Genomic DNA, 25,333 nt, shown 5'->3' with positions numbered 1-25,333 from the left:
AACAACAAACCCCATGACGGCCTATCTTCTGAATCCATATTATTTATGATCTTTACTGCTTATTTGATATTAAACCATATAATGTCTCTCATGTTGATAAGTTAAATTCTTATTTAGTTTAATTATTACTTAACTTTTGATGTGTTCCCCTCTGCCCCAATTTTACCCTAAGCACCCTCGCTGAGACTACTACTCTCTGACATTTCTTATACAGATACGTCTTAGCTTTCCATTCGTAGAACATAACCTGAAGTAGATTAGGTAACGTTCAGGCTGTCTATACTTCCAGAAGTAAACATGAGTCTACTTTCAAATTAGTTTTCATTCATCTGACACTTCGTGTTATTCTTTTATCATAAAGAATAGATCAATGAATATTACAAAAATAATTATATTAGTATGACCATGGCATATGTTCACACTACCAAAGGGCAATGAGGAGTCCATGCAGGGGTCACAAAGACACGGGATGAGCACCCTCAGCAGTGCCGGGAGCTCGCAGGTGGTGCATACTTTGTTACACATCCTGTTTTACGCAGGGATTTCTAGCTCAGACAATTTTGATTTCCTGTAGTTTAGAGAGGATTCTGAACCATGGATGATAACTTTAGATCTTTGGAGACTGGTATGTATGTAATTATCAAAAAGCATAGCAGAATGTCTTGCAGTTCATCAGGAACTTTAAAAAAAAATGTTTTACTTGGCTGATGTGCTTAAGCATTAGAAGTTACAAATCCATTTTAGAGTTTTTCTTATGTTCAGTATTTTCCCTATTCTTGAATGTTAGCAAAGATATTCTTGGAAAATGATTTGGCAACAATTGTGGAACATGACTAACAGTGCTAAAACAAGTAAAAAAAATTACTTAACAGTCAGATGAATGACCCAACTAAAATAGATTTCTAGAAAACTAAGTATTGGATGTCATTTACATTATCACGGAAAATTAAAAGTATCAAAATTTTCAGTTCTGTTTTCATGACTAAAAAATGAGAGCTTGCTGGAAACCATGGTTTGAATTAGGTGGGCCCTAAAGGCTCTTTTGGGAAACAAAGCAGAGGGAAGATGGTTCATGAATAAATACTAATTCTCAAAACAACACTACTACTGATAATGAAGCAAAGGTAAATGTTTAAAACTTCCTACTAGTTTGCTCACATTTCAGAGAGGAAGTATAATGATATCTTTCAAAAACATACGACATAAAGCTTAATTTGTTACCTCTTTAAAGATTTAGCTGAGTTCTGTATTCTATGATATGGCCAAATCAGGGGCATTAACAGTAATAAGTGTGATACATCTTCATCTAAAGAAGAGAGCCAGCCTGTGGATTACAGAAAGGCTTTATATGATATATAAAAAGACAATATTGAGAAGACATAAGTTCTATGACCTAATATATGATGCTTATCCAAAATAAATCACACATACTGATTTTGAAGATCATCTCTCAATTACGTTAGAACCATTATAAGCAGCTTTCGCCACACTTAGGTTGATAGCTCCTACTAGATTATTTTGTTTTAATGTCTGTTTTCAACTGCCATTTTAACCTTTTGTTAAGTGACATCAACAATTTCTTGATCCTGGGCCACTTTAAAAGATCAACGGAGTCTTGAAATCTGCAAGGTACATATAGTTTAAGGCACTGGGGAGCCAAAGCAAGACATATCTTTGCTTCCATTTCTGGCTACTTGCTTATGTGAGAAACTGATGCTGACGATGTTAACGAAAAGCAATCTTCAACTTTTCTGAAGACACGGAATGTCCCTATATTATCCCAAGCTGGGCTGAAAATGAAAGCAATATAGGCTCAAGGGATGACATGTGTCCAGTCATAAGCTCTGGTGCCACCAGTGGCAAAGGCGGTACGTGGCTCCCGTGGGAGGACGAGTCCTAGCTATGGGCCTGAGCATTTTCCACCTGTGTACAGTTAGGCTATGATAAGCAACAGTCTCAGCATAAATCAACAAAAGTTATTTCTCACTCATACTTCACGTCTCCCAAGGCGTGGCAGGGCAAAGGAAAGGGCTCAGGAAGATCCAGTGGTGGCAATACGCACAGGTCATTTTCATTTACAACTCCCAGGATAGAACCAGTCACGTGGCTCTGACAAGGAGGTGCGATCCTATCAAGCACCTTAGAAGGGGGGGGGGGGGGGGCAGATAGTGTGACCTGGCAAAGAGCACGGACTACATTATTTCATAAAATAATAAGATAATCTATTACTTGAAAAATCAGGGGCTTTCTCTTGAAAATTCCTGCCTACTTACTTCCCACAAGTTAGAAAATATATTGAATTTTGAATAATAATTTTACATTCTGCTTTTGGTTCATAACAGGTCTATGTAAAGAGTGAGACTTACTCTAGTTCTATTTTTGTCTGACGTCTCAGTTTTAAGTTACAGTTATCACCATAAAGAAAAGTAATTAATTGGTGTTGTCGACTAATCCATATGCCACCAAACTGTGACAGAGTGCAAATGGAACGTGTCTCCATATGCCTTTTTCATTTGTTATTCCTTATTCCGCTTCTTCATAGACATGTTCTCTGTACAGGCGGATATCTCTTCTAATTTATGATGCCAAAACATTCTGTTTTTGTTGTGATTCTTAGTTATTATTTTTAATCTAAGTTATATATGTAACACCTTGAAAAGTCAAATGGTTCGAGAAGGCCTGTTATGAAAAACAGTTCACACAGCCCCACCCTCCACTTCCTGCTCCAGAAGGAACCACTTTCAATTCTTTTACCCATTTTTTTTTTTTTTTATCTCGGTATCTCTAGTTTATATTGCCGTCTCTTGATTTTTCTGGACAGTATTTTCCACTAAGGAAGAAAATGATTTGTTTAGGTCTACTAACCAATTTTATCATGATTTTGATGAGCTCTGTAGTCAATAGGCTTTCATTATCATGTCTACGTAAATTTTAGTCATGGCTCAGTTACAAGGTTTATCGTAACCTTTCTTCCTTTTTCTGACACCCTGTTTTCCTTTGGAGTTACAATTTGTCCCATGTGTGTGTTTTTAATATTTATGAATGTTTGAGAGAGAGAGCGAGTGAGAGCGGGAGCGGGACAGGGGCAGAGAGAAAGGGGGACGGATGATCCGAAGCAGGCTCTGAACTGACCAGCCGTGAGCCTGATACGGGGCTCGAAATCATGGACCATGAAATCATGACCTGAGCCCAAGTCAGTCAACTGACTGAGCCACCAGGCACCACTGTCCTGTGTTTTAATGGCTTTGTTTTTATAAAGGTATTAAGTCAAACCCCAATTCACCCCTAGTTTAAATCTTTTAATTTGTTCAAATACATTAGTTGTTTCCCAAATACATCATCTTTGTGGAGAAAACTTTCTGAACCTTCTGACTTGCCCCAACCTGGGTTAGCTGCTGTTCTCTCGACCTGCTAAATAGCCGTGCTATACGTAATCTTGGGATCTCCTAATATTATCATTCTGAGGAATCTTTTTGTCTTGCTCTGGACACTCTGTTTCCTTGTTCTCAGTGTATGTCCTCATTTCTGTAAGCACATCCCCCAGTGGATTCTGAGAATGGGTGCATGAGGATAAATTTTTTGAATCTTGAATATGTGAAAGTAGCTTAATTCTAATCTCACGTTTAATTAGTTTGGCTAGGTATTGGATCTAGGCTGGAAGTAATTTTCTCTCAGAACTTTAAAGGTATTCCTCCACTGCCTTGCTGGTGTTGCTGTGAGCAATTTGTAGTTATTCTAATTCCTGATCCTTTGTTGGAAATCTTTCTTTTCCCTCAACTCTCCAAGTTTGGAGGATATCTCTTTGTTCTCAGAGTTCTTTGCTCTCAGAGTTCTGAACTTCTTCAGTGACGTGTCTGGCTGTGGGTTTCTTTTTACTTGTGTGAGACTTTCTATGGATTTTTTATTAACTTGTTTTATTTTTTATTTATTAAAATTTACATCCAAATTAGCATATAGTGCCACAATGATTTCAGGAGTAGATTCCTTCGTGCCCCTTACCCCTTTAGCCCATCCCCCCTCCCACAACCCCTCCGGTAACCCTCAGTTTTGTTCTCCATTTATGAGTCTCTTCTGTTTTGCACTCCTCCCTGTTTTTATATTATTTTTGTTTCCCTTCCCTTATGTTCATCTGTTTTGTCTCTTAAAGTCCTCATATGAGTCTATGGATTTTTTTGATCTGAAAACTCTGGTCTTTCATTAGTGGAACATTTAATTAACTGTATTTTTTTGTTATCTCCTTCATTTTCTCTGTTGTCTGGAACTTCTATTTTTCACATTTTGAACTTCTGAGGTTGGTTCTCTAATATTTCTTCTTTTATCTCTTTCCATTTCTGTCTTGTACTCCATTTTCTTGGGAGATTTCCTCAATTTTATCAGTTCCAACTCTTCTACTGAGCCTTACATTTCAGATATCATATTTTGATTTCTAATAGCTTTTGTTGTTATCCTCTGAATATTTTCTTTCCTTCTTTTTTTTTCCTGAAGCATTCTTCTCCTGAATAAACACTTTTCTCCCAGTTGCTTTCTTCTATTTGTTTTTGCCTGTCTTTAACTGTCACATGCTCTCAAGTATCTAGTGATCGCTGGCTGTCATGCTCATGTACAGTGTGAACCAAAAGCTAAAAGAAAGCTCTGTGTTTGGGCAGGGCTGTGGAGGTTGGGTTCACTGTAAAGTGAACTGGTTGTTTACCTGGAGAACCTAAAGTCAGGAATTTGTGTGTTTTTAAAAATTTATAATTTGGGGGCACCTGGGTGGCTCAGTCAGTTAAGGATCTGACTCCTGTTGTGGCTCAGGTCATGAGCTCAGAGTCCAAGGCCGAGCCCTGGGAGGTTGAGCCCTGTGATAGGCTCCGTGCTGAGTATGGAGCCTTTTTAAGATTTTCTCTCTCTCTCTCTCTCTCTCTCTCTGCCTGCTTACTGGAGGAGGAGGAGGAGAAGAAGAAGGAGGAGGAGGAGGAGGAGGAGGAGGAGGAGGAGGAGGAGGAGGAGGAGAACAAGAAGAAGAAGAAGACGGTGGCGGCAATGGCGGCTTTTTTTTCCTTTTAATTCTAGTATAGTTAACATACAGTGTTACATTGGTTTCAGGTATACAATACAGTGATTCAACAATTCCATACATCACCCGGTGCTCATCACAAGTGTACTCTTTAACCCCTATCACCTATTTCATCCATCCCTCTGTTTCTGGAAGAGCAAGTCCCAACTTGACTCCATTTCTAGTTCCTAAGCTTCCAGAGGACTTTACAATGTAAATTGAGTTGCTTCTTGGCTTTTACCTACTGCTGACTTAGTGGTCAGCTTTCTTAGGCTGCTAAGTTAGTTAGCACTTAACATCTGCTTCACAAGTACCAAGTGTTTGTTGCTGTTATCTTTTCTCTTGATTTCTTCTTCCTTGAGGGTTTACTTTTACCGGCCCTAATTGTCCAGACAGTAGAATAGTAGAATATTAAGTGTCGAACTACTTCTAAGATGTGGCTAAATGTTTTATTTTTTTGTGAAGTTGGCTGAAAAAATTTTTCAGACACAACGAGGGGAGCCTGGGTGGCTCAGTCGATTAAGCGTCTGACTCCGGCTCAGGTGATGATATCACGGTTTGTGGGTTCGAGCCCCCTGTCAGGCTCTGTGCTGATGGCTTGGAGCCTGGGGCCTGCTTCGGATTCTGTGTCTCCCTCTCTCTCTCTGCCCCTCCCCCTCTTGTGCTCTGTCTCTGTCTCTCAAAATTGAATGTAAAAAAAAAAAATTAAAAAAAATCTTTTCAGACACAACCAGATTTTTAAAGTGGTTGATATGCTCTAGATATGTCCTGAACAACGTATACAAAGGACCTTCGAGAGCAGCTATCAATATGCAATATGCCATCATTTAAATGTAATTTGTATAACTTTTCAAAACAGGAGGTAAAATAATTAATTTTACTTCTCAAGAAATAAAACTGAAAAAAATCCATCTTGGTTTGTTTTATAAGTGTCTTCATCTATTTTTTGGTATAATGCTATTTGATACGTTCTAGAAAAAAAAAAAAAACCTAGGCTTTGACAAAAAAGCATTTGCAGAGGAAGAAAGGGCAGATTTGGGATTCCACTTATTTTAAACTGATGCTACTTTTTTCCTCCTAGTGGAATGCAGGCCATGGCCTTAAAATATTACTAAGTGATAATCATAAAATTAAAATAATTTGATGAAAGTATTAATTTTAGTTTGTAGTCCTGTGAAGAGCTTTTTAGAACTCAGCCCTAAACAAGTTTTAATAAACGCAGCACTCTACAGGAAAATGAAGGATAAAAGAAAAACTGTCCTTAAATACTTACAGATTCTTTTCTGCCCATAGTTTTGCTGTGTGAGCGGGAACGGGAGATGTTGCTGAAAAAGGAGTCCTTTTTAGTAGCAGATGAAGGTGGGGAGCCAGGGAATTCCCTTCCTCCAGGCAAACTTTCAGTGCTCGGGGATGAGCTGATGGTTTTAGAACTCTGTCCTGTAAGAAAAATTAAGAGGCGATAATGAATCACTAGACTTTTTCATTAAAGCTACTTTATTCACTGCCTTTAACAAAGGATCAATTATTGTACATCTTTGTTCGCACTGTCAACATAAGGACACCGAGGAGTTGTTAAAATGCACTCATTTTATGTAGCAAAAAAGCTGCCAATTTGTAAAAAAACAATGAAGTGCCTCCATACTTTTCCACATGTAATTTATGCTATAATTGTCTAAGTGTTGCACACATCAAAAAAAAAAAAATCAGCAAAAAGATCTCATTTTGAGAAATGACAGGTTAGATAATTAGATTTTCCCTCATTAAAGGAATCACCCTTAGTGACAGACACCAGAAATGATTATATTACGTATTATAAATCCTTCAGCAGTTTTTCAAAAGAGCCTCTTTCCTCTTCACTAATTGCAGAACAGATACGTAGCCAGCCCCCGCCTACGGTAGAAGCATCTGAAAAATGGGATAAGGTGCTGGCTCACAGGGCCTCTTTCTAGATCTTTCCTTACACTACAGTGGGGACACCTGTGATCCCCAGCAGCTATCACTCTGCTTGGCAAATGACCTTCTCAGAGATAACCCTAAGGTCAACTCCTCTTAGAATGTATCTCTGAATTATCAAATTCCAAGTTAGTGATAGTATGGATAAAGTACTAACTGGCCTATATCTCACAGAAAATCCCTGCACGATTTCCCCTTAATTACAGAAATTAGCTTACTAACATTTTCATCCCCTTTGGGAACGTAAACATTTAGACCTTAAGAAAATGGAGTCACTAGAACATGTTCCCAAAGGATGGAGCACTTCATCTGGAGATCTGAAGGAAAAGCCTAGGCACCAGAAGTGGTCTTGCCTTGAGATAGAAGAAAGGACTATTACACTTCTCTGTCCTCCTCATGCCCTGCACACACAGAACATGACAACACTGGGCTGGCACACTGGGCAAATGGATGAGCCATTCCATCACCCAGGCCTCACCTGGACAGCTCCCGAGGCAAGTTGCCAGGATTTTCAACGGGCTTCTAGCCCGTAAGCTGCACAGTGGTTCTGAAGCCTTCTATAAACCTTTTCAAGTTTTTAACTGATAGGAACAACGTTAACAATTTCTTCTGCTGCATTGAAACTTAAAGCCTATTCTTGGAGGCACATTCTGAAGTGTACTGCTGTGGTGACCCGCCCAAGCCCCCTGTGGGACCAAGGCACTATTCCCCAGCCATGGGGAGTGCTGACTGATGAGGGTTCTTACGAGTTCTTCTCTGGAAGTGGCCATGAGTTCTTCTCTGGAAGTGGCCCTCAGCTGAAGACAGCTGCTCTAAGGTCATGTACCCTCCCCTGGGATTAGCTCCAATCTAGGGACTGGGTGGGGTGACAGAGGATAAAGGCTGGCCCTCTTGCCTCAAGGCAGACTATTCTGAAGGGCCAGCCCGGTCCCAGAGGGCCCCAGAGGTTCCAGCCACGACTGCAAAGCATTTCCACTCCTCCTCAGCTCACTGCTGCTCCTTTTGCTCCCCAGATACTGATCTTGACAGCACCCCCCTCCCTCCGGCCCCGCCTAAAGCTTCCTACCCATAAATCTTTGTCTCATAGTTTATTTCTCAGAAATTCTGACTCACGACAGTTACTTAGAATTGTTTTAGATTGTAGGCATTTTTAAATATGCCAAATAAAGACCAAATTCTTAGGCTACCTCAGGCATGCACATATTCTTCATTCATAACCAAACACCGCGGAACAAGCCCCATGCGGATGGATCGGATGGAATGTCTGCAGAAACTGTCCAGCACTAAGGATGAGGGATGACCACAACAGGAGCTCTCAGAGAGCTCCAATAGCAGTACCAGGGAAATACACACCTCTATGTACACTAACTAACCTACAATCCTAGGTGAGAAAAGCAAACACAGAAGTGTAAACAACAGTACTCTGGAAGCACAAAAGAGAGAGCAACTGAGCCTGTCTCAGGCAATCAGAAGTGTGTGCTCCGTCTTCACACCTGAAGAGAGGGTGGCGGCGGTGGTGGCGGCAGTGGCCTCAGTGGCTCGGGGTGGGTCGTTTTTAGCAGAGAACACGGTATTTGTGAAGGCAACTGGTAAATGCTACTGGGGACGTCTAGCTCAATCAGAGCTTGCCTGAATCCTCTGGAGCTTCCTGCCATCTATATGTAACTGAAAATGACACCAATACCAGTGTAAAATAAGACTAGTCCAACAGAGTGCTTCTTTTGCACTCGATGACGATTTCAATGGTCTTCTGGGAAAAGGAGAGAATCAAGGAAGTTCTTCCTAAAAGCTGCTGGTACCCTACATGTGAGCTTATTTTCCCTCTTGGTCATCCAGCCATAGTGGGGACGGAGGAGCGAGGGAAGGTGAGGATCTAAACAGGGCCAGGTAGATCAGAAAGAGCATTTTGTTCTCATGCTGAAGGGTCTGGCCCTTACCTTGTCGGTAGATGATGAGAGTTACTGCAGATTTTAAGGAAGAAAGTAGCATGAGGATTAGAGGAGCTTGGTTGACCAAGGCATCTCCTGCGCCTGCCCACACATGAGATTACGAGGGCTGAACCTAAGGCTGTGGTGGTAGATTTGAGAGATGTTTACAAGGCAGAATTCCTCAAACCAGTACCTGCTGGGTCTGACACACCTAAGCTGGAGTCTAAGCCCAGCGGGTATCTAGCGGGTATCTAGCTGAATCAACAATTCACTGCCCCTCCATTAGCCACGATTCTCATCTATAAGTGAGACACCTACTTCATACATGCTTTGTAGCCCAAGTGGGTAATGGGTATAAAAGGCTCAGGGTGGCTTAGGATCCCAGGCGATATGCTAAGTAGTCAGCAGACATAAAGCATTACTAGCATAGTGGTGACTTCCAAATCTAAAGCAGGTAGTTTCATATGCAGTTACTGTGGGCTGCAGATTTGCTAGTCCTCTCCCCTTAGGACTAGTCTCACTTGAGCGGCACCTCCCACAGACTTTGGCGAACTAGCTGAGCCGAGGACTGCCACATCCGCCACACCTGAGCACCTGCCTAGTGGGACAGCGGGAATCCAGGCCCCGCTCTACTGTTCTGCTTGCTAAGATGGGTGCCCTGGTGTGAGCTGCATGTGCACAGAAGGGGTAGCTTTTTCTAAAGGGCACTAAGGTGTTATCTGGACTAGCTGTGGCTGTGTCCAGGCATATTAAATCTGTCCTTCATTCTCTTTTCCTCTCTGAAACATTCAATAAAAGTTTTGCATCCCATGTGCTACTTATCAGTGGAGGTTATTTGTCAAGAGCCCAGGCTGCCTGAATGAGCTTCAAAGGCATCATGAAGAGCCCTGACTACAGAATGGCTGGGAAGGAAGAAAGGGGAAAGGGGAGAAAGTATTTATTAAGCTCCTACTATGTCCCGTGAATAATATTTTTGTGATTTTTCTCTCATTCAACTCAATGGAAAATAGGAACAGGGGCTGGGGTATATTCCTAAATGGACAGGCAAGAACCTGAGACCAGCTGGAGGAGCTAGACACAGGACCTCCAAAGGTAACATGTTCAGAAGGCTAGGAAATCTGGGGTGGGGGAGGTCACTGGTGGGGTGGCACAGCTCAGAAGAGCAAAAAGGGAAAAAGTGCTGTGGCCTTGACTTTGTTCAATGACCCAGGAGAAAACGAGAGGCATGTGTCCCCTCTCTGGTAATATTTTGTCACCTCACAGACTTGAGTGACAGACAGCAAGAGGGCTGATGTTTATGCGTTAAAAACATACATCTTGGTGTCACGGGAGAGTGAATGGAAGGTTGTAAATGAAACCCCTGGAAACAGACCTGCTCTAGTCTGACCACAGAGTCTAAGCATTGTTGGATCCAGTGCCTACATGCAAACATGTGGTTATAGAATGTCAGAAATAATTATTAAAAAAATTTTTTTTAATGTCTATTTAGTTTTGAGGGGGTTGCGGGGCAGAGAGAGAGGGAGACACAGAATCCAAAGCAGGTTCTAGGCTCTGAGCGGTCAGCACAGAGCCTGATGGCGGACCTCAAACTCACAAACTGTGTGATTAGGACCTGAGCCGAAGTCAGATGTTTAACCAAATGAGCCACCCAGACACCCCAGAAATAATTATTAAAAAAGAAAAGATAGAGGAGTTGAGTTGGCTCTTTCAGAACTTGATTCTGAAAACCAGAGGTATTTGGAAAACAAAACAAAACAAAACAAAACACATAACAGTGCTCCCCTCATCACTGCCACTTGAGCAGGCAGCACCCGTGAGTCCTTACGGAGCACAGGTACGGTGGTAACTTCCCACGACCAGCCCAGAAGCAGCTGTTCTTTTCCTTTCTTCTCAGATAACAGGTTAAGTGACCTCCCTAGATCATCCAGCAAGGCAGTGGTAGAGGCAGAATTCAAACCTGGACCCAACTCCAGAGCCCATGCTGGGAGAGTTGTACCAGTCTGCCTTCCCCTCCCCTGCCAATAAGGCTGTGCGGGGGGCGCTGTCGCACATGTGACCTAAGATTAAAGACAAATGGAATGAGGTTTTTTGAAAGTAAAGGGCAAATTCTGTCCTTGTTCTCAGTCCAAAAAGTCATTTATTCAATGTCTTTTGGGAATAAGTTTTCCACAAAAATGCATTTTCTAGCTAACTGATGCTTCCCCAGATTTGTTTTACGTATCGTGTTTCTCTGCCTTCCTTCTTAGAGTGATTATCCAGAACATAATGGAACTGCTTGTCCTGCTTCACGACTATCATTTCTCAACAACAAGCACAGTGGCCAACATAGGGTCATTCACGAGGATAGCTTTTGGCTTCTCAGTCTCTCCTCTCACTCCTGTGAGTAGGCGTTCTTTGTCCCATCGTTACTGTGTCCTATTCTAATTAATTCGGCCTCTCTTTTCTTTGTTCTACCAATTTGTTGCACTAGGGCATTTGTTTTAGTTCTTTGTTCTTGAAGGTCCAGAGGGGAGTCCTCTCCCGACATGTGAGCTGGTACTGCGCTAATGTGACTTGCACGTTACTCCTCAGTTTAAAATCTATTTTTTTCCTAGAAGGAATTATAAAAAAATTAACAGTGATTACCCTTAGGGAAATGGGTTGGCAGAAACCAGTGGGAGGAGTAAAGAGAGAGGTGTGTTGTTTTTTTTTTTCCCATTTAATGACTTCAATTAATTGGGATGGTCAAATGTTGTATGTGTTTTAGATTTACCTTAAGAATGTCAACAGTGGTTATCTGGGCAGGGAGATTTTTGACCTCCCCCCCTCCTTTTTAAAAAAACCTGATCAATGTTATACAGTGATATCTATGTGTGGATGTACGTATGTATATATATTTGTATCTGCAACATAAATATGTACACACAAGTATAAACATTAAAAATGGTGCTGGGTGGCTCAGTTGGTTAAGCTTCCGACTTGGGCTCAGGTCATGATCTCATGGTTCGTAGGTGTGAGCCCTGCACTGGGCTCTGTGCTGATAGCTTAGAGCCTGGAACCCTGCTTTGGGTTCTGTGTCTCCTTCTCTCTCTGCCCCTTCTCTGCTCGCACTCTGTCTCTCTCTCACCCTTAAAAATAAACATTAAAATTTTTTTTAAATGGTTATGGCAATAACTTAAGAAATCTAAATTTTTCCCCTAATGATCCATTAAGTGACAATACTTGTATACTTTGGTTGGAAATTCTAAATTTTCTTCGGAAGTAAGCTCTGTAAGCATGTGTGTGTTTGTGTGTGTACTCCTATTTTAAAGCTCTGCGGTTCCTAAATATCTCTTGAAAAGTTTCTGGGGCAGCCGGGCAATTTCCAAATCTAATTTCCAAGAAATTCTTTAAGTCTTCAAAAACAAATTCTCCCATGGCACATTTTTTTATGAGTACAACCCATACTGAGAGATATAAAATGGAACTTCCCAACAATTTTCCAAAAACTATTTATTGACTTAAATTGTGGGATTTCATTTTATAGTCAGTTTTTCTCCAGAAAAAAAAAAAAATTAAATAAAACACATATAATTGTGTGTTTAAAGGCAAAGATACGAATATGATCTCATGAAAAAACATAATCAAAGAATCACTGAAAGTGCTGTTATTTACTTCATTTCTTAAAACTTACTCCATTTGAAAAAACATACTTGGGAAAGTCAAAATGATAGTTTCATCTCCCTTACAAGTATATCTACTCTGAAAACATTATATAGGAGAGTATAATGGGTGTGGCCCCTCTGATGAAGTTCTTCAACTTCTAATATTACTGATCCTATTAAGTATAGATTGTTAGAAAGTTTTTTTGTTGCCCCCAGTAACTATTTTGGTTGACTTTTACTTCCCCTTGCTTTTTGACACTGTGCAGGAAGTATGTTGAGGAAAACACAAAGTGACTTCTCCAAATCAGGGCAGGTTAGTCTTATTTTCTTATCATCATTGTCACTATCATCATGACATACTGAAAGCTTTTTATTATTTGGGCTCCATGTCTCATAAAGTGGCTGGAGCCTTCTCTATCAGACTGATACAATCTCTGTCATAGCATGGTAGGCAGGAGGAATTCTGAACTGGGTATCCAGAAAAGAGCTGGTTCCTGACTGTGTAGGCTTGCCTGGGTTATCTAATGCACAGGCTGATGCCCAAGCAACCATGTAAATAAAAAAAAAAAAAAAAAAGCGGGAAAGCCAAGAGAACAATGAGAACAGAGCTTGGGCACATAGTAAGCACTCAGCGAATAGTTGGTGAATAAATGAATAAGATGATTCTACCTATATAACACAAGAGATCTGAACAAAATGATATAACCTCCCTCTGCAAGATTCTATTAAAAATGCAAACTGTTCTTGTGGCTCTGGCCTGTAGGAAAAAATAGATTGAGCAATAGCATAGAAGCAGAAATCAGAGTAAGTCAGACAGCCTTCACCTTTCTCTTTCCATAGGTATAAATTGAGATTCCACAGCCAAGGATCTACTCTGCAGTAAACTAACTTAAAAAGTGACCAAACTAAATTTGGGATACCAAAACACTTGTTAAAAAGTTGCCAGGGGTGCCTGGGTGGCTCAGTCGGTTAAGCACCCAACTTTGGATCAGGTTATGGTCTCACAGCTTGTGAGTTTGAGCCCCACGTCGTGTTCTGTGCTGACAGCTCAGAGCCTGGAGCCTGCTTCGGATTCTGTGCCTCCATCTCCGTGTGTGTGTCTCTCTCTCTCTCTCTCCCTCTCCCCTGCTCTCTCTCTCTCTCTCTCTCTCTCTCTCTCAAAAATAAATAGACATTAAAAATTTTTTTTTAAAACGTTGCCTGGGGGAGGTCAGATTTTAATTTTAGGAAATCAATTGAAGTCCTGTGAATTCTCACCATATCAGATGATCACAGTAATATTCATTTAAGTACAGTAAATGACAAACCTTAAGAGAAATCATCTGGAGATTATCTGCACCCCTTTTTTGTCCTTGCTACTGCACCCCTTTCTAATATGGATCACTTAGACACTAAGAAAGATAAACAGCAGCTCTTCATGGAATCACCAAGTTGAAAAAGCCCTTAAAGGTCAGGGTTTAATTACCTGAATACAGCCAGAAACTGTACCTGTGAAACAGAACTATATAGAAGTAAGATCTCCTCCTTCTTTTGCCACAACATTTTTCAAAGAAGCCAATACACCACTCATTCTCCTAATCACAATATATTGTTTTTTGTAAATTTATAAAAAAGCACAGATAGTATGAAGACATATCATTATTAGAACAGCATTTTGATACTAGGAACATGACTATATTATGTGGATATTTTAAATTTAGGAAGATGAGATTATGAATTTTAATTTATACTGCTATCTTTTCAATCTGAATTTGAATGGAAGATTCTTAAGATTAGCTTAGGCTTCCACTTAATACAGAAATCCTCTCTACAGCACATTTTATGTAAAAGATTATATAATAAAAGATTAATGCAGCAACTTTAATATTTATACATTTTAAAATTCCATAGGAGGTGCTAAATGTGAATTGCTATTATTTCTGTATTCCTGGAATACAGATTTTGAATAAGCGGTTATGGTATTTAAATGTGATCTTTTTATTTTAAATCATTGCCAATTACATACGGAGATTTCTTGCACTGTTAATATGATTCATAATACAAAGCCTGTACTTAAAAACTTATTTCAAAATCAAGCTGTAATTCTTTTAGGTAAAATATAGTAAATATTTCTGGCTAGTACATATGATAATATGCATAAAAACAGCATTTAAGTCATGTAATCTGAGAACTGATTTGTCAAATACTGCCATAGAGCACCTATGAAATAAAAAAACAAAACAAACAAACAAACAAAAAAAACCTCAGTGTGAGCTTCCAAATAAAGTGTAGTGTTAAAATAACCACAAAATATAGACTGACCATATTTGGCAAGAAAAGAGGCTGGTGTAAACTTCATAAAAACCACATCATAGCCAGATTTGGCATCACCAAGGTATGACATGAGAGGGGACTCTTGTTCTAAACAACAGTGCCACTCAGCGGCTGAACAATGGTAGTGAACTGATCAACAGTATGAATGGAGGGTGGGCAAAAAGAAAAATGGAATTTTGGAGAAGGCAATGATAATACTGCAGGCAAAAAGATATACTACGTTGCCATGGTAACTGTACCTTGGAGGTCAGTTAGAGTCTGGACAGGAACAGAAACCTGAGCATCGCTTCCTGTAACTACATCGCCTGGATTTCATAAGAAAAAATAATTAGATTTCATAAAAAGGAAAAAAAATCAAGTTTACTTTTTTTCATACTTAATGTAATACTTTTATCAACCTAATTACTAAAGGTACAGTAAAACAAAATACAATCTTAGAAAAATTAATATAAAATAGTTTTTAAAGGAATTAATTTTTTAAAAGTATTTCCTAAAAGGTTTCTGTGAATATTTTTCTTCAAGAAAAAAACAAGTTTCTATTAGTCTAAAACATAAGAAACTTGAGAAATCAAATGATTTTTCTGAGGTTTAATTATGCTACAAATAGTAATGTGGTTTCATATTTTCTTTCTTAAAAAAAATTCTTTATCCAAAAGTAAATATGCATTTATTACAAAGCAGGCATTTTTTTGAAACGCATTTCCTCCTACAACAGAGAGAAATTATTTTTAACTAAACTTGACACCAGTTTCTACAGTGATAAGATAAATACCTAAACAAGTTCTAATTTCATAGTTAAGTACTGAAAAGATTTCATAAGCTACCACATGTACTTATAAATGTCAACATGTAAAAATAAATCTGTGAACTGCACACCCTTTAAACTTGATATACTTATGATAGGCGAGATTTCATTCACAAATTGGACCTATGGTAAATGCTTAAAATAAAGAAGCGTTCAACTTCAAAAAATAGACAAAGGAAATGGGGAAAGAGGGAGTGCATTCTAAAAGTACAGGAGAGAAAGGAAAAGGAGAACAGGAAATTCTGTGAAGAACTTGAGGTACACTCCCATTTAGAAGGAAGGCTTTTCGGTTCTCTGATTTCTTCCTTCCTGGCCAAGTTCAACATTAGGCACAGTCACTGTCAACAGAATTAATCCTCTGGCTGTATCAGCATCTGAAGGTCTAAGTTACTGTGAAATTCATAAACTAAAATCCAAGTCTTCTACAAAGACACTGTAGTTTCCAGGTTTGATAATGCAGGATTAATAGACTTGCTTGCCCTGTACCTTTCATATAATAGCAAATCAATTTTGGAATTATACAACATACCCTCAAGTGTTTTGACCACTTGCTACAATTATAATTGACAGCACAGCCAGCTTATCTGCAAATTACTGGGTTGTAATCCTATCATCCCATCCATTAACAGTACATGCATTTATATATGTGTATCTATATCTCCTGTAACTGAAATGAAACCTATAAATGGGTACACACTCCAAACCAGCTTTCAACAGAACTTATCAGGTCCTGAATTTTCATAATACAGTTACCTCTCTGTTCACTGATAAATGGCATGCCTATCTTCTGTTTATTTGAAGGGGATTTTCAATTCTGTGCCTGTTACCCACTTTTCTCTGCTGCTTCTGGATTACCTATTAGTGTATAATTTAGACACTGAAAACTCATTTTAGTATTAAATATCACCAGAAAGTAGCGGAGGAATATCTGCGCGCCCTCTTCTTTCTTTCACGACCCGACTCCCAACACATACACAAACTACACTTTGCGTTCCCAGCAACACATAATGAATTTTGGGTTTTCCATACAACTCTCATCCTACGGAAGCATAAACATTCGAGAGTTAAGTAACCTACGAAAACCACAAGCATTTTCATCTTTACTAACAGCCATTATTCAAAGCAACTTTCAAATTTTCCGGCAGAGGACACTACAAAGGCTATTACATTCTCTCTCCTCAAAGGCCCTAAGTAGATGACTCTATTCTGCGATAGTAAGAAGCCGTATTCCAACGCAAGCCTCCCGACAGGCTACGTACTGTGCTCACCAATCTCTGGGACCAGGTGACACAGCTGCAGATCTGTCACTGTCACAGCACAGCGGGATACTTGTGGGAAACACCAGCATAAAGAACGAATGCTGGAGACGTATTTTTTCCTTGTAGCGTTACCCAGTGTATCTTTACAGATGTTTGGAGCTGGGAGGCTCCCCAGGGAGCAGTCCACACCTCTTATTTCAGGGCGAGGAGACATGGTCAGAAGGCTTCAGGACTGTGCTTACGGTTCATTTCATGGGCAAGTCAGTGAGAGGGAGCAGCAACCTAGCTGGTTTCTACTTGTATCAACTGTTCGCCTTTTACTCCGTTTCATTCAAATCCTTATGCAGGGAGGGACATTTGCAGGAATGTTTATCTTTAAGAGGAAGGTAGACAAGCTTTTCGTGATTGACACGAGGAGAATGAACCAGAAAGAAAAAGAAGAGCTGCCACACAAGGAGACATTCTTTCAGCACGGGGATCAGTTACAAAATGCCCTAGTGATACTCATGTTCCAAGTACTTTGCTTAAGTGCTCTGTTGTCTCCTTCTAACTGGGGACTTCGTTTTCATCAGTCGTTCCATCCTCGTGCGCCTCCTTCTCACTTACTGTGATATTAATACTTGACATTTCCTTAGAGATACAACTTTATATTTCTATAGTCATTTGGCTTGGTTCCTCTGAAGATTTAAGCTACAGCATTAAGAGATTCTCTGACTCATTTGCCTGCCATCAGTTAGAATTACTACTGACTATGGCTTGTTATCAAAGCAATACTGAAATCATATTTGGTTGGAACAATAAAACAGTACAATTAAGAAATATTGAAAATAACATTCATTTCCATTCTGAAAGTGGGCATGTCTCCTGGCATTAAAATACATTTACAATGTGTTAATGATTTGAAGTCTCCTTTTCTTTCAATCATGTGTGACAACGCTACATTGGAAAGAAAAGAATGTAGTTTTACACGAGACATTCCTGTGTAAGGCAAACTCAATATTCTAACAGAAACTTACATACTAACTATACAAAGTCTAATACTTCATATAGGCAATGGTGATAATACCCTGTAACTGACAGAAGAATAACCATGCACACACTCGTTAGTGAATTCAATACTCATTATTTTTGTGCCATTGGGGAATAAAGTCCACTTAAGTCTGCCAGCTTAAATGCCAAGAATTTAAAATTTTTAACCATTTTAGATGCAATCTTCTTAAACAGAGTGTATGGGAACATGGTTTAAGGTCTTCTAACTGATTCAATATTACTGTGGTTGCTGTCAACACCGGTCATCGAACACGGCTAGAACAAGGGTCCCTTTAAGATGTGAATGAGGCATGGGTCAGGCTATTTGTGCCCTGACAACTGAATGGCCACAGGCTCTGTGCTTTGTGAGGTCTTAGGATTGAACTCTGTAGATTTTCTGCCATCACGTTCCTATTTCTTGCTTCTATAGTATAGATAGCAGAGTCCCACCACTAAAAATAAATGCAGCTGTTTCTAATCTGCTGTGAACAGGGGCACTTAATATATAGGTCTCTGAAGAGTGGAAAATAAGAGCATAAAGGTTCTGAGTAGGAACCTGAAGGGCTCTCCTACGAGTTAAATACATGCGGGAGACGAAGCACCAGAAAAGCCCGGAAACAGACCACACGCTTACTTGAGGCTGGGTGGCAAGGACACCCCTCACTCGTAGCAGCACCAGCAGCGGCCCCGCTCGTCAAATGAGAGCTTTGGATGAGGTGGTCTCCCAGGTCTCCTCTGCTCTAGCATTCTAAGGCTCTAAATTGTAGGGCCTGGACTCACAGACTGACTTTGGCTGCTAGAGATTCTGTTTAGCCTTCCCCGTAAGGGTACAGTTCATATTGCTCATGGGTAAAGCAGCTGGATGAGCGACCGCAAGCCTAGGGGCAGCACGCTTTCTTCAAACCGGCTGCGCGGATGGATGCTACAACCAGTGAAGCCCATGCTCTTGGAACGTCCCATTTCAGACTATACATCATTACACGTTAGCAGAGATCGCATCAACTGCTTTCAAGTTCTGTGTTGTGATAGCCTGTGCCACACTCTACGGGCATCCAGAGGACTCGAATGCACGTATCCTAGGATATAGATGCTAAAGAAGTACCTAACAAATTACTTCATAAAATGGTCTTATTAAAAACGACACAGGATCTGATATTCCAACTGAAAAAAAAAAACGAATCTAACAGATTTTTAAAAATTAGGTTTTGCATTAATTTCTATCTCTAGGAGGTTGGTTCCTCACAGGCAGGTAAGGAAATCCCAGGCTACACTGTGAGCGTTTTCGTTCGATTTATTATGATTATTTCCTTACCTTTGTTCAATTGCACTGGCATGCTTTCCGATTTCATCAGTCTCTGCTGCTGCTGCTGCTGCTGCTGCTGCTGCTGCTGCTGCTGCAGGGGATGCCTGGGGACCTCTGCCAGGGTCCTGGTGGGAGGCACAGCAGTGGAGGAGCCCCCACTACTGCCCGCTGGTACAGGGCCACCCGCACTGCCTGGGGCCATTGCTGGAGAAATCAACTTTCTTCCAAAATTTATCAGGCTATTAGAGACCTTATTTATATTCAGGGGAGCACCTTTGACGTTGGCCCTGTAGAAAAAAAATTAGGTGGAGAAACATTACTTAAATTAGAGGACAACTCTATGTCACATATTCCAAATGGTATAAAAACACACCTTACCTGCTTGAAAAAGGCCATTTACTGGAACAGCTACACAAAGCAAAAGTGAAAACGTAAAAGTGATCACAAAATAATACAACGATAAGGTTCTTCGAGAGGTGGCTTATGGAAAATAGTCTTTTTACTGTTCATTCATTCATTCATTCATTCATTCAACAAATGGGGCCTATTTTGTGCTAACACTGTGCTCGGTTCTGGGGATGCAGTTGTCCACAGCAGACGTAGTTCCCCTCCTGGAGTTTTCAGTGTAGTAGGGAAGAAATATATTAAATAATCGCGTAAAAAAAGCATGGTTAAAGCCTGTGATAAGGACTCTAAAGGAGACGTCCAGGGCTCAGCAAGCCTTGGATAGAAGGCGGCACCTGTGAAATGAAGCCGACAGCAGATTTCCCACAAGCCCTGGCATGTGGGTATTAGGCCACATTTAATCTGATTTTGAAAAATAAACGTGTCTGAGAGTCACAAAGTAAATTCAATAAAAGCTGTACAGAATCGCCCAGTTCCTGAGAATTGCAAGTTGCCCTCACCACCCCGACCATCCCGGCTCTCCACATCCTCCTTCCCCACTGCCCTGCTTCACTTTTCCTGATGGCACTACATATCCTATTTGATGGGTTATTATTTGTCCATCTCCTCCAATCCCCATTCGAACGCAAGCTTCACGGAGATAAGGGGTTCTGGTCTGTCTGCTCTGCTGCTGTTGCCTAGCGTATAACAGGTGCTTTATAAATATTTGTTAAAAGGGAGCTGCACGTCCAGGTAGTCGAAGTCTTTCCACCTCTACAGTGAAGAGTCCCGGCTCCTAGCGATGGCCAGCCTCTCTCACTGTGCTCTGGATTCCATCCTCTGACCTGAGATCGTTGCCCTTGCACCTTCCTCTCCTGAATCATTTTCTCCTTCTCTGTAGTGGCATTCCCATTAGCATACAACCATGGTGTGTGTGTGTGTGTGTGTGTGTGTGTGTGTGTACGCGCGCGTGCGTGTGCATGCTCACACAAGCGCCCTTGCTAACTCATCCTGTGAACCCTCATCTCTTCCTAGTTACCATCCCACTTCTCCTCCTTCCTCATGACATATTTTTTCAAAAAGCTGTCTTATGTGCTACTTCTGCTTCTTCGGTCCTAGGCCCACTCAGGTCTGGTTGTGGCCTCCTTGCCAATGTGCAAAAACTACTCCTCCAGTCATGGATGACCTCCACAGTGCAGAGCTGAAGGCTCACTCTTATTTTATTCTACCCTTGTCAATGGTTAACCCCCTTACCCGCCGCTCCTCTCATACACTTCCTCGCTCGGCTGCCATGGTTTGCCAGCACCTGTGTGACAGCCATCTGGCAAACAGAAGACACCAAGTAAACATTTGTCAACTGAATGACTACCTCCCAGATGATTCGTAACCTTGAAGTATCTCAGGGTTATTATCTTGAAGACCAGTTACGATTATAAATTATTTTAGTTGCAGGAGGTAGTCCCACTCCACAACAATACCAAAGTTTGTATTTTTATTGCCCAAATCATTAATAGAAGCTTATTTTCTCACATTTTGCTTCTTTTTTCCATAAAAGTAGGAGATCGAAAATCAAGTTTGAGGGATACATTTACTTGATTCAACTTGAATTTGACTATCATTTCCTCCTCTCAGATCTACCTGACAGCTCTTACATAGCAATTCTCCTACCTTTTATAGAACAGCTGTATCCTTGGTGTTGCTAGATACAGCTCTAAGATAGAACTGATCCATAGTCCTATAATAAAAGAGAACACTATGCTTCTTCCTTTCATCAAGTTTTTCTTTAATGGTACTCGCTAATATTATGGGCTACATATCGGAGACTTAACATTACTTTGGAGCTAGGACAAATCAAATTTAAAACCTGGAATTTGGCTTTATAAGAGAAAGAGTTGCTCATTTACAACGCCACGAAATGTGAAAAAAATTTTCAAATGATTCTTTTTGTATCAAGTTTTATCTTTAAAGAACTGAGCTATTTCATGCCCTTCCAAAAATTGTTGAAAATAACGTTTCCTAATGGAGATAAGGATATATCGTGATTATACACCACTTACTTCCAGTTTCCCGCTGCTTCCTAATGAAGTACGGCATTCTCAATTTACAGACACTACAGCTTAGCAACAGAGAAGGCACTCAATACATGTTTATTGAAAAATAAATGAAGGAAATGAAAAGAACTCGTAAGTTGTGGATTAGGAAGGCATTCACCTCTGGCACTGTATTTCACTCAGCAGCCTGCATGCAATCCCATGTCTTGGTGCATTTTAGTTTTGCTTGTTTGAAGGCAAGATTCATGATTCACAGATATGAAGAAGTTAAAATGTCGTTACCCTTTTTTATGAACAAAAATGTACTAGTCAAATTCCCATACTGCCAGCTGTAAAATTTATATGTTGATAAAAGTACTAAGAAACTGCTAGAGCATTATCAAGAGAATATGGTTAATGCATCTTCATTACTACTAATAAGCACAAAAAACATAGATCAAGCTCATGCCGAGCAATTTTTCATCTGAATACCTCTTAAAAGGGGATGAACACCGTTTTCCTTTTTTGGGTATTTTTTGTTTTTAACCAACTTCCCCCCTCATTCACTACCCACTGCTTCCAGAAGAATATTTTCTTCTCAAAACAACTATTGAAGGTGACTCTTCAATTATTACAGATACAAACAACTGTAAAACATATACTTCTAGGACAAACATGCTGTCCATAGTGTGTTTGTTTTTCAGGATGATAATTTTTTGGCCAAAGGTAGCTAAACACAGATCTTAAATATCTGTAGCAGCATTCTTTACTGGCTGTGATGTACGTTATTAAGTCATGTGTGCTGAGTCAATGAAAATTAATGCGTTTGTCAGAGATCTGATGGACACTGAGTACTGGGTTGGATTAACAATGGAGTGTAATGTGTAAACACTGCTGAAATAAATAGTAAGAGGACTCTGGAGTTAACAGGACATTATATAAATCTAATGAGTAACTAATTTTGTGTAATCAAAGTCTTTCATTATTATTATTTACTACATACTCTTATTAAGTAATAAAAATAGTACAATATAGGAGGGATTGTCTTCAAATTGTTGCCAAGACCCTACTTTTTGCACAGCCTCATTTAGCAGGTTAAATCAGTAGCGATGGGACACTTACCTGAAGATTCAAGAGTCATCAAAACAACTGCATCAGAACCCAACCTGGCTTCACTGTTGGGCCCCTTTGGTTCACTTTCTAAAACTGGGTGACTCTTGCTGCCTCTTGCCACCCACCTGATCTCTTACCGCCTGACTTTCTAACCCACACTCTCCTGAAAGAGCTTCTAGTGTTTCCAATGTCTTCTTAAACTGCCAGAGGCATGAGCTGTTTTCATTCAACTTCTAAAACTTTTCTAAAGCTTAAAAAAACCAACCAACCAAACAAACCAAAAACCCAGAACATTATCACGTGATCACGTTTGTAAAAACTCTCCACAGCCACGGAGATTTTCCTCTCCTGTTATCCAAGCTTTGACACCACCTCAGGCTTTCTTCCTTTCTATCTATGGATTGGTTTTTCAGGTCTGATATTAAGTATCTAATATTTGTTTACTTAACTCCTTTTTCAGTAAAATTTTGTTACATGCTTGTTTATATTTTTGTCAAAGGAAGAGTTTTCCATTTATTTGTAATTATCTTTCTCAATATGCTAGTTTATATTTTTCTTATTATTTCCTTTCTGTGTTCCCAAAGGTTGAATGCTTGGTTCGTTCATCCATTCATCCATTCATTCACTTGTTCAGTTCCCTGCCTTTCCCAATAAAAGCATTTAAAGATATACATTTGCATCTGATTAAAGCAACAGCATCACAGTTTTTCCCACACGTTTTCTAAATAGTCCATTGGCTCAATTGTTATTTAGGTACATTTTAAAGTTTCAGACGGCTGGGTTTGTTTGTGTTTAAATATAATACCCAATTTGTTGTACTGAATAGAAAAAGAGGTATCAGAAGACTGAAAGTGGGGGAACTGTTCTAATTTTTCAGAAGGATTGTAGAGACCACGAACCAGAAAATGGACTGGCTTATTAAAATTTTTTTTCCTAATTACTTGAAAATGGTTGTAGTCTATCACAAGTAGCCAGTATGGGTCACTAAAAACAAGTCATTCTAAGGAAACTTTATTTCTTATCTGAGGTGTTAAAGTCTGTAAGATTTACCAAGGTATGTCAGTGCCGTGGATAGAATGAAAGATAATGCATCCTCAGTTATAGTTGGAGAACTGTACCTCAAGTTTATTGTTGAATGTTCTAGCACCCACCAAAGACTTCTGGTGATGACATGTGTCTCAGACTTGGTTCACAGACCTGCTCACCAGTCCTTTTTATAAGCTCATAATCCTCCTTCCATCAATGAGCTGCATAACTGGGGAGAGTTATGTAGCCTGCTCTCTGGACTGAAGTTTCCTTATCTTTAAGACAAGGGGGCTGGATTATTGATATTTTGGGTTCCTTTTAGATAGAAAATTCTATAATTTTGTGACTGGAAAGAGAACAAGCGCTTACTGAATTTGAGACTAAAGGCCTGCAGAGACACCTAATCTATTAGACAAAGGAATCAAAATATAAAATACTCTCAACAGGCTAGCATGAGAAATGAATTAAACAGATAAAATTTAACAAAGATAAATAGAATCTTAAGCACTTAGGTTAAACCTTTTTATAACTGCACATTACACACAGAATAGAGAGGTATGGGCTAACATGAGTTCACATCAAAACAACAACAACAACAACAACAACAACAACACCAACACCCAAACATTAGTGTTTTAGTTTGGTCTGCTAGGCTAATCTGAGCCCACAGGGACACTGCTGAAGAAAAGTAAGATTGTTAGCCTGTGTTAATACCAAATGAGTGAACTTTTGGTTTCCAGTCTGGCATGTAAGAAGCTTGGAAGTTTCCACTTTGTCCTAACAACCAGAAAGAGTTGAATAAATTGAAAAAAAAAATCAACAAATTTTTCTTAGATCCATAGCGTAAACTGCTGTCCCCAAATCAGACAGACTGACAGGTGACTACAGAGAATCACAACTTCCTGGAGCAGAGACCCATAGGAAGCAGCACTGGAGTAGGGAGATATGAAGTACAATTGACAAATCTTACTAGGGGCTCAATGGGGACCAATCTGACAGATAAAAACTCCGAGGGGGACCAATCATGAGGGGGTAGCCCACACTCCTGAGTTTTATCTCCTGGAGTTCTACCGATGGGAGAAAAATTGTGCATCCAACAGGTGGAATGGAAGGGAACCATTTTGAAATACATCTGAACATTCTGTTTTTTTTTTAACAAAGTCTGCCCTCAGGAGAAATCATTCAACCCAAGTCTAACCTGCTGAGGTTTTATCAGAGCTTAACTGACCTGGAGGAAGGGAAATACCCAACCCCACACCCCTCTAGTCACCCTGTCCCACCCACGTTGGGGAGGCGGATGAGAGGCATGTGTGTTCACAGTCTGAAGGCACAGGCTCACAAAAAGACTGACACCTAATCACAGGACTATAGAATGGTTCTTCTCCTCCCACACCTTATCACATTACTATAAGTCCATTTACAGCAGTTCCTTTTACCCACTACATATATCCAACTATCACAAAAAATTTATATAAGACTTACTGAAAAAAAGTAGAAAGACACAGTTTGAAAAGACAGAGCAAGCATCAGAA

The 25,333-nt window shown here is 40.0% G+C and overlaps 1 protein-coding gene across 12 annotated transcripts in view; it reads right to left on the bottom strand.

Annotated features, from left to right (window-relative positions):
- The window catches only part of TBC1D5 (TBC1 domain family member 5), a 541,949-nt gene that overhangs the window by 50,865 nt on the left and 465,751 nt on the right, over positions 1–25,333 (bottom strand). For 10 of the 12 annotated variants that reach the window (XM_086674222.1, XM_086674224.1, XM_086674223.1 and 7 more), the window contains 3 exons: positions 19,258–19,535; positions 15,092–15,157; positions 6,309–6,472 (listed from right to left, as the gene is read on the bottom strand). In XM_086674222.1, coding sequence (XP_086530348.1) covers positions 6,309–6,472; positions 15,092–15,157; positions 19,258–19,535 — 508 coding nt within the window. The remainder of the gene's footprint in view (positions 1–6,308; positions 6,473–15,091; positions 15,158–19,257; positions 19,536–25,333) is intronic. The other 2 variants (XM_086674231.1, XM_086674232.1) reach the window with 1 other exon arrangement.

Source organism: Puma concolor, chromosome C2 (assembly GCF_028749965.1).
Source record: "Puma concolor isolate L17-30 chromosome C2, mPumCon1.1.hap2, whole genome shotgun sequence".
NCBI lineage: Eukaryota > Metazoa > Chordata > Mammalia > Carnivora > Felidae > Puma > Puma concolor.
The sequence above is the reverse complement of the archived record's forward strand: the minus strand, read 5'-3'. Positions and strand labels throughout refer to the sequence as shown.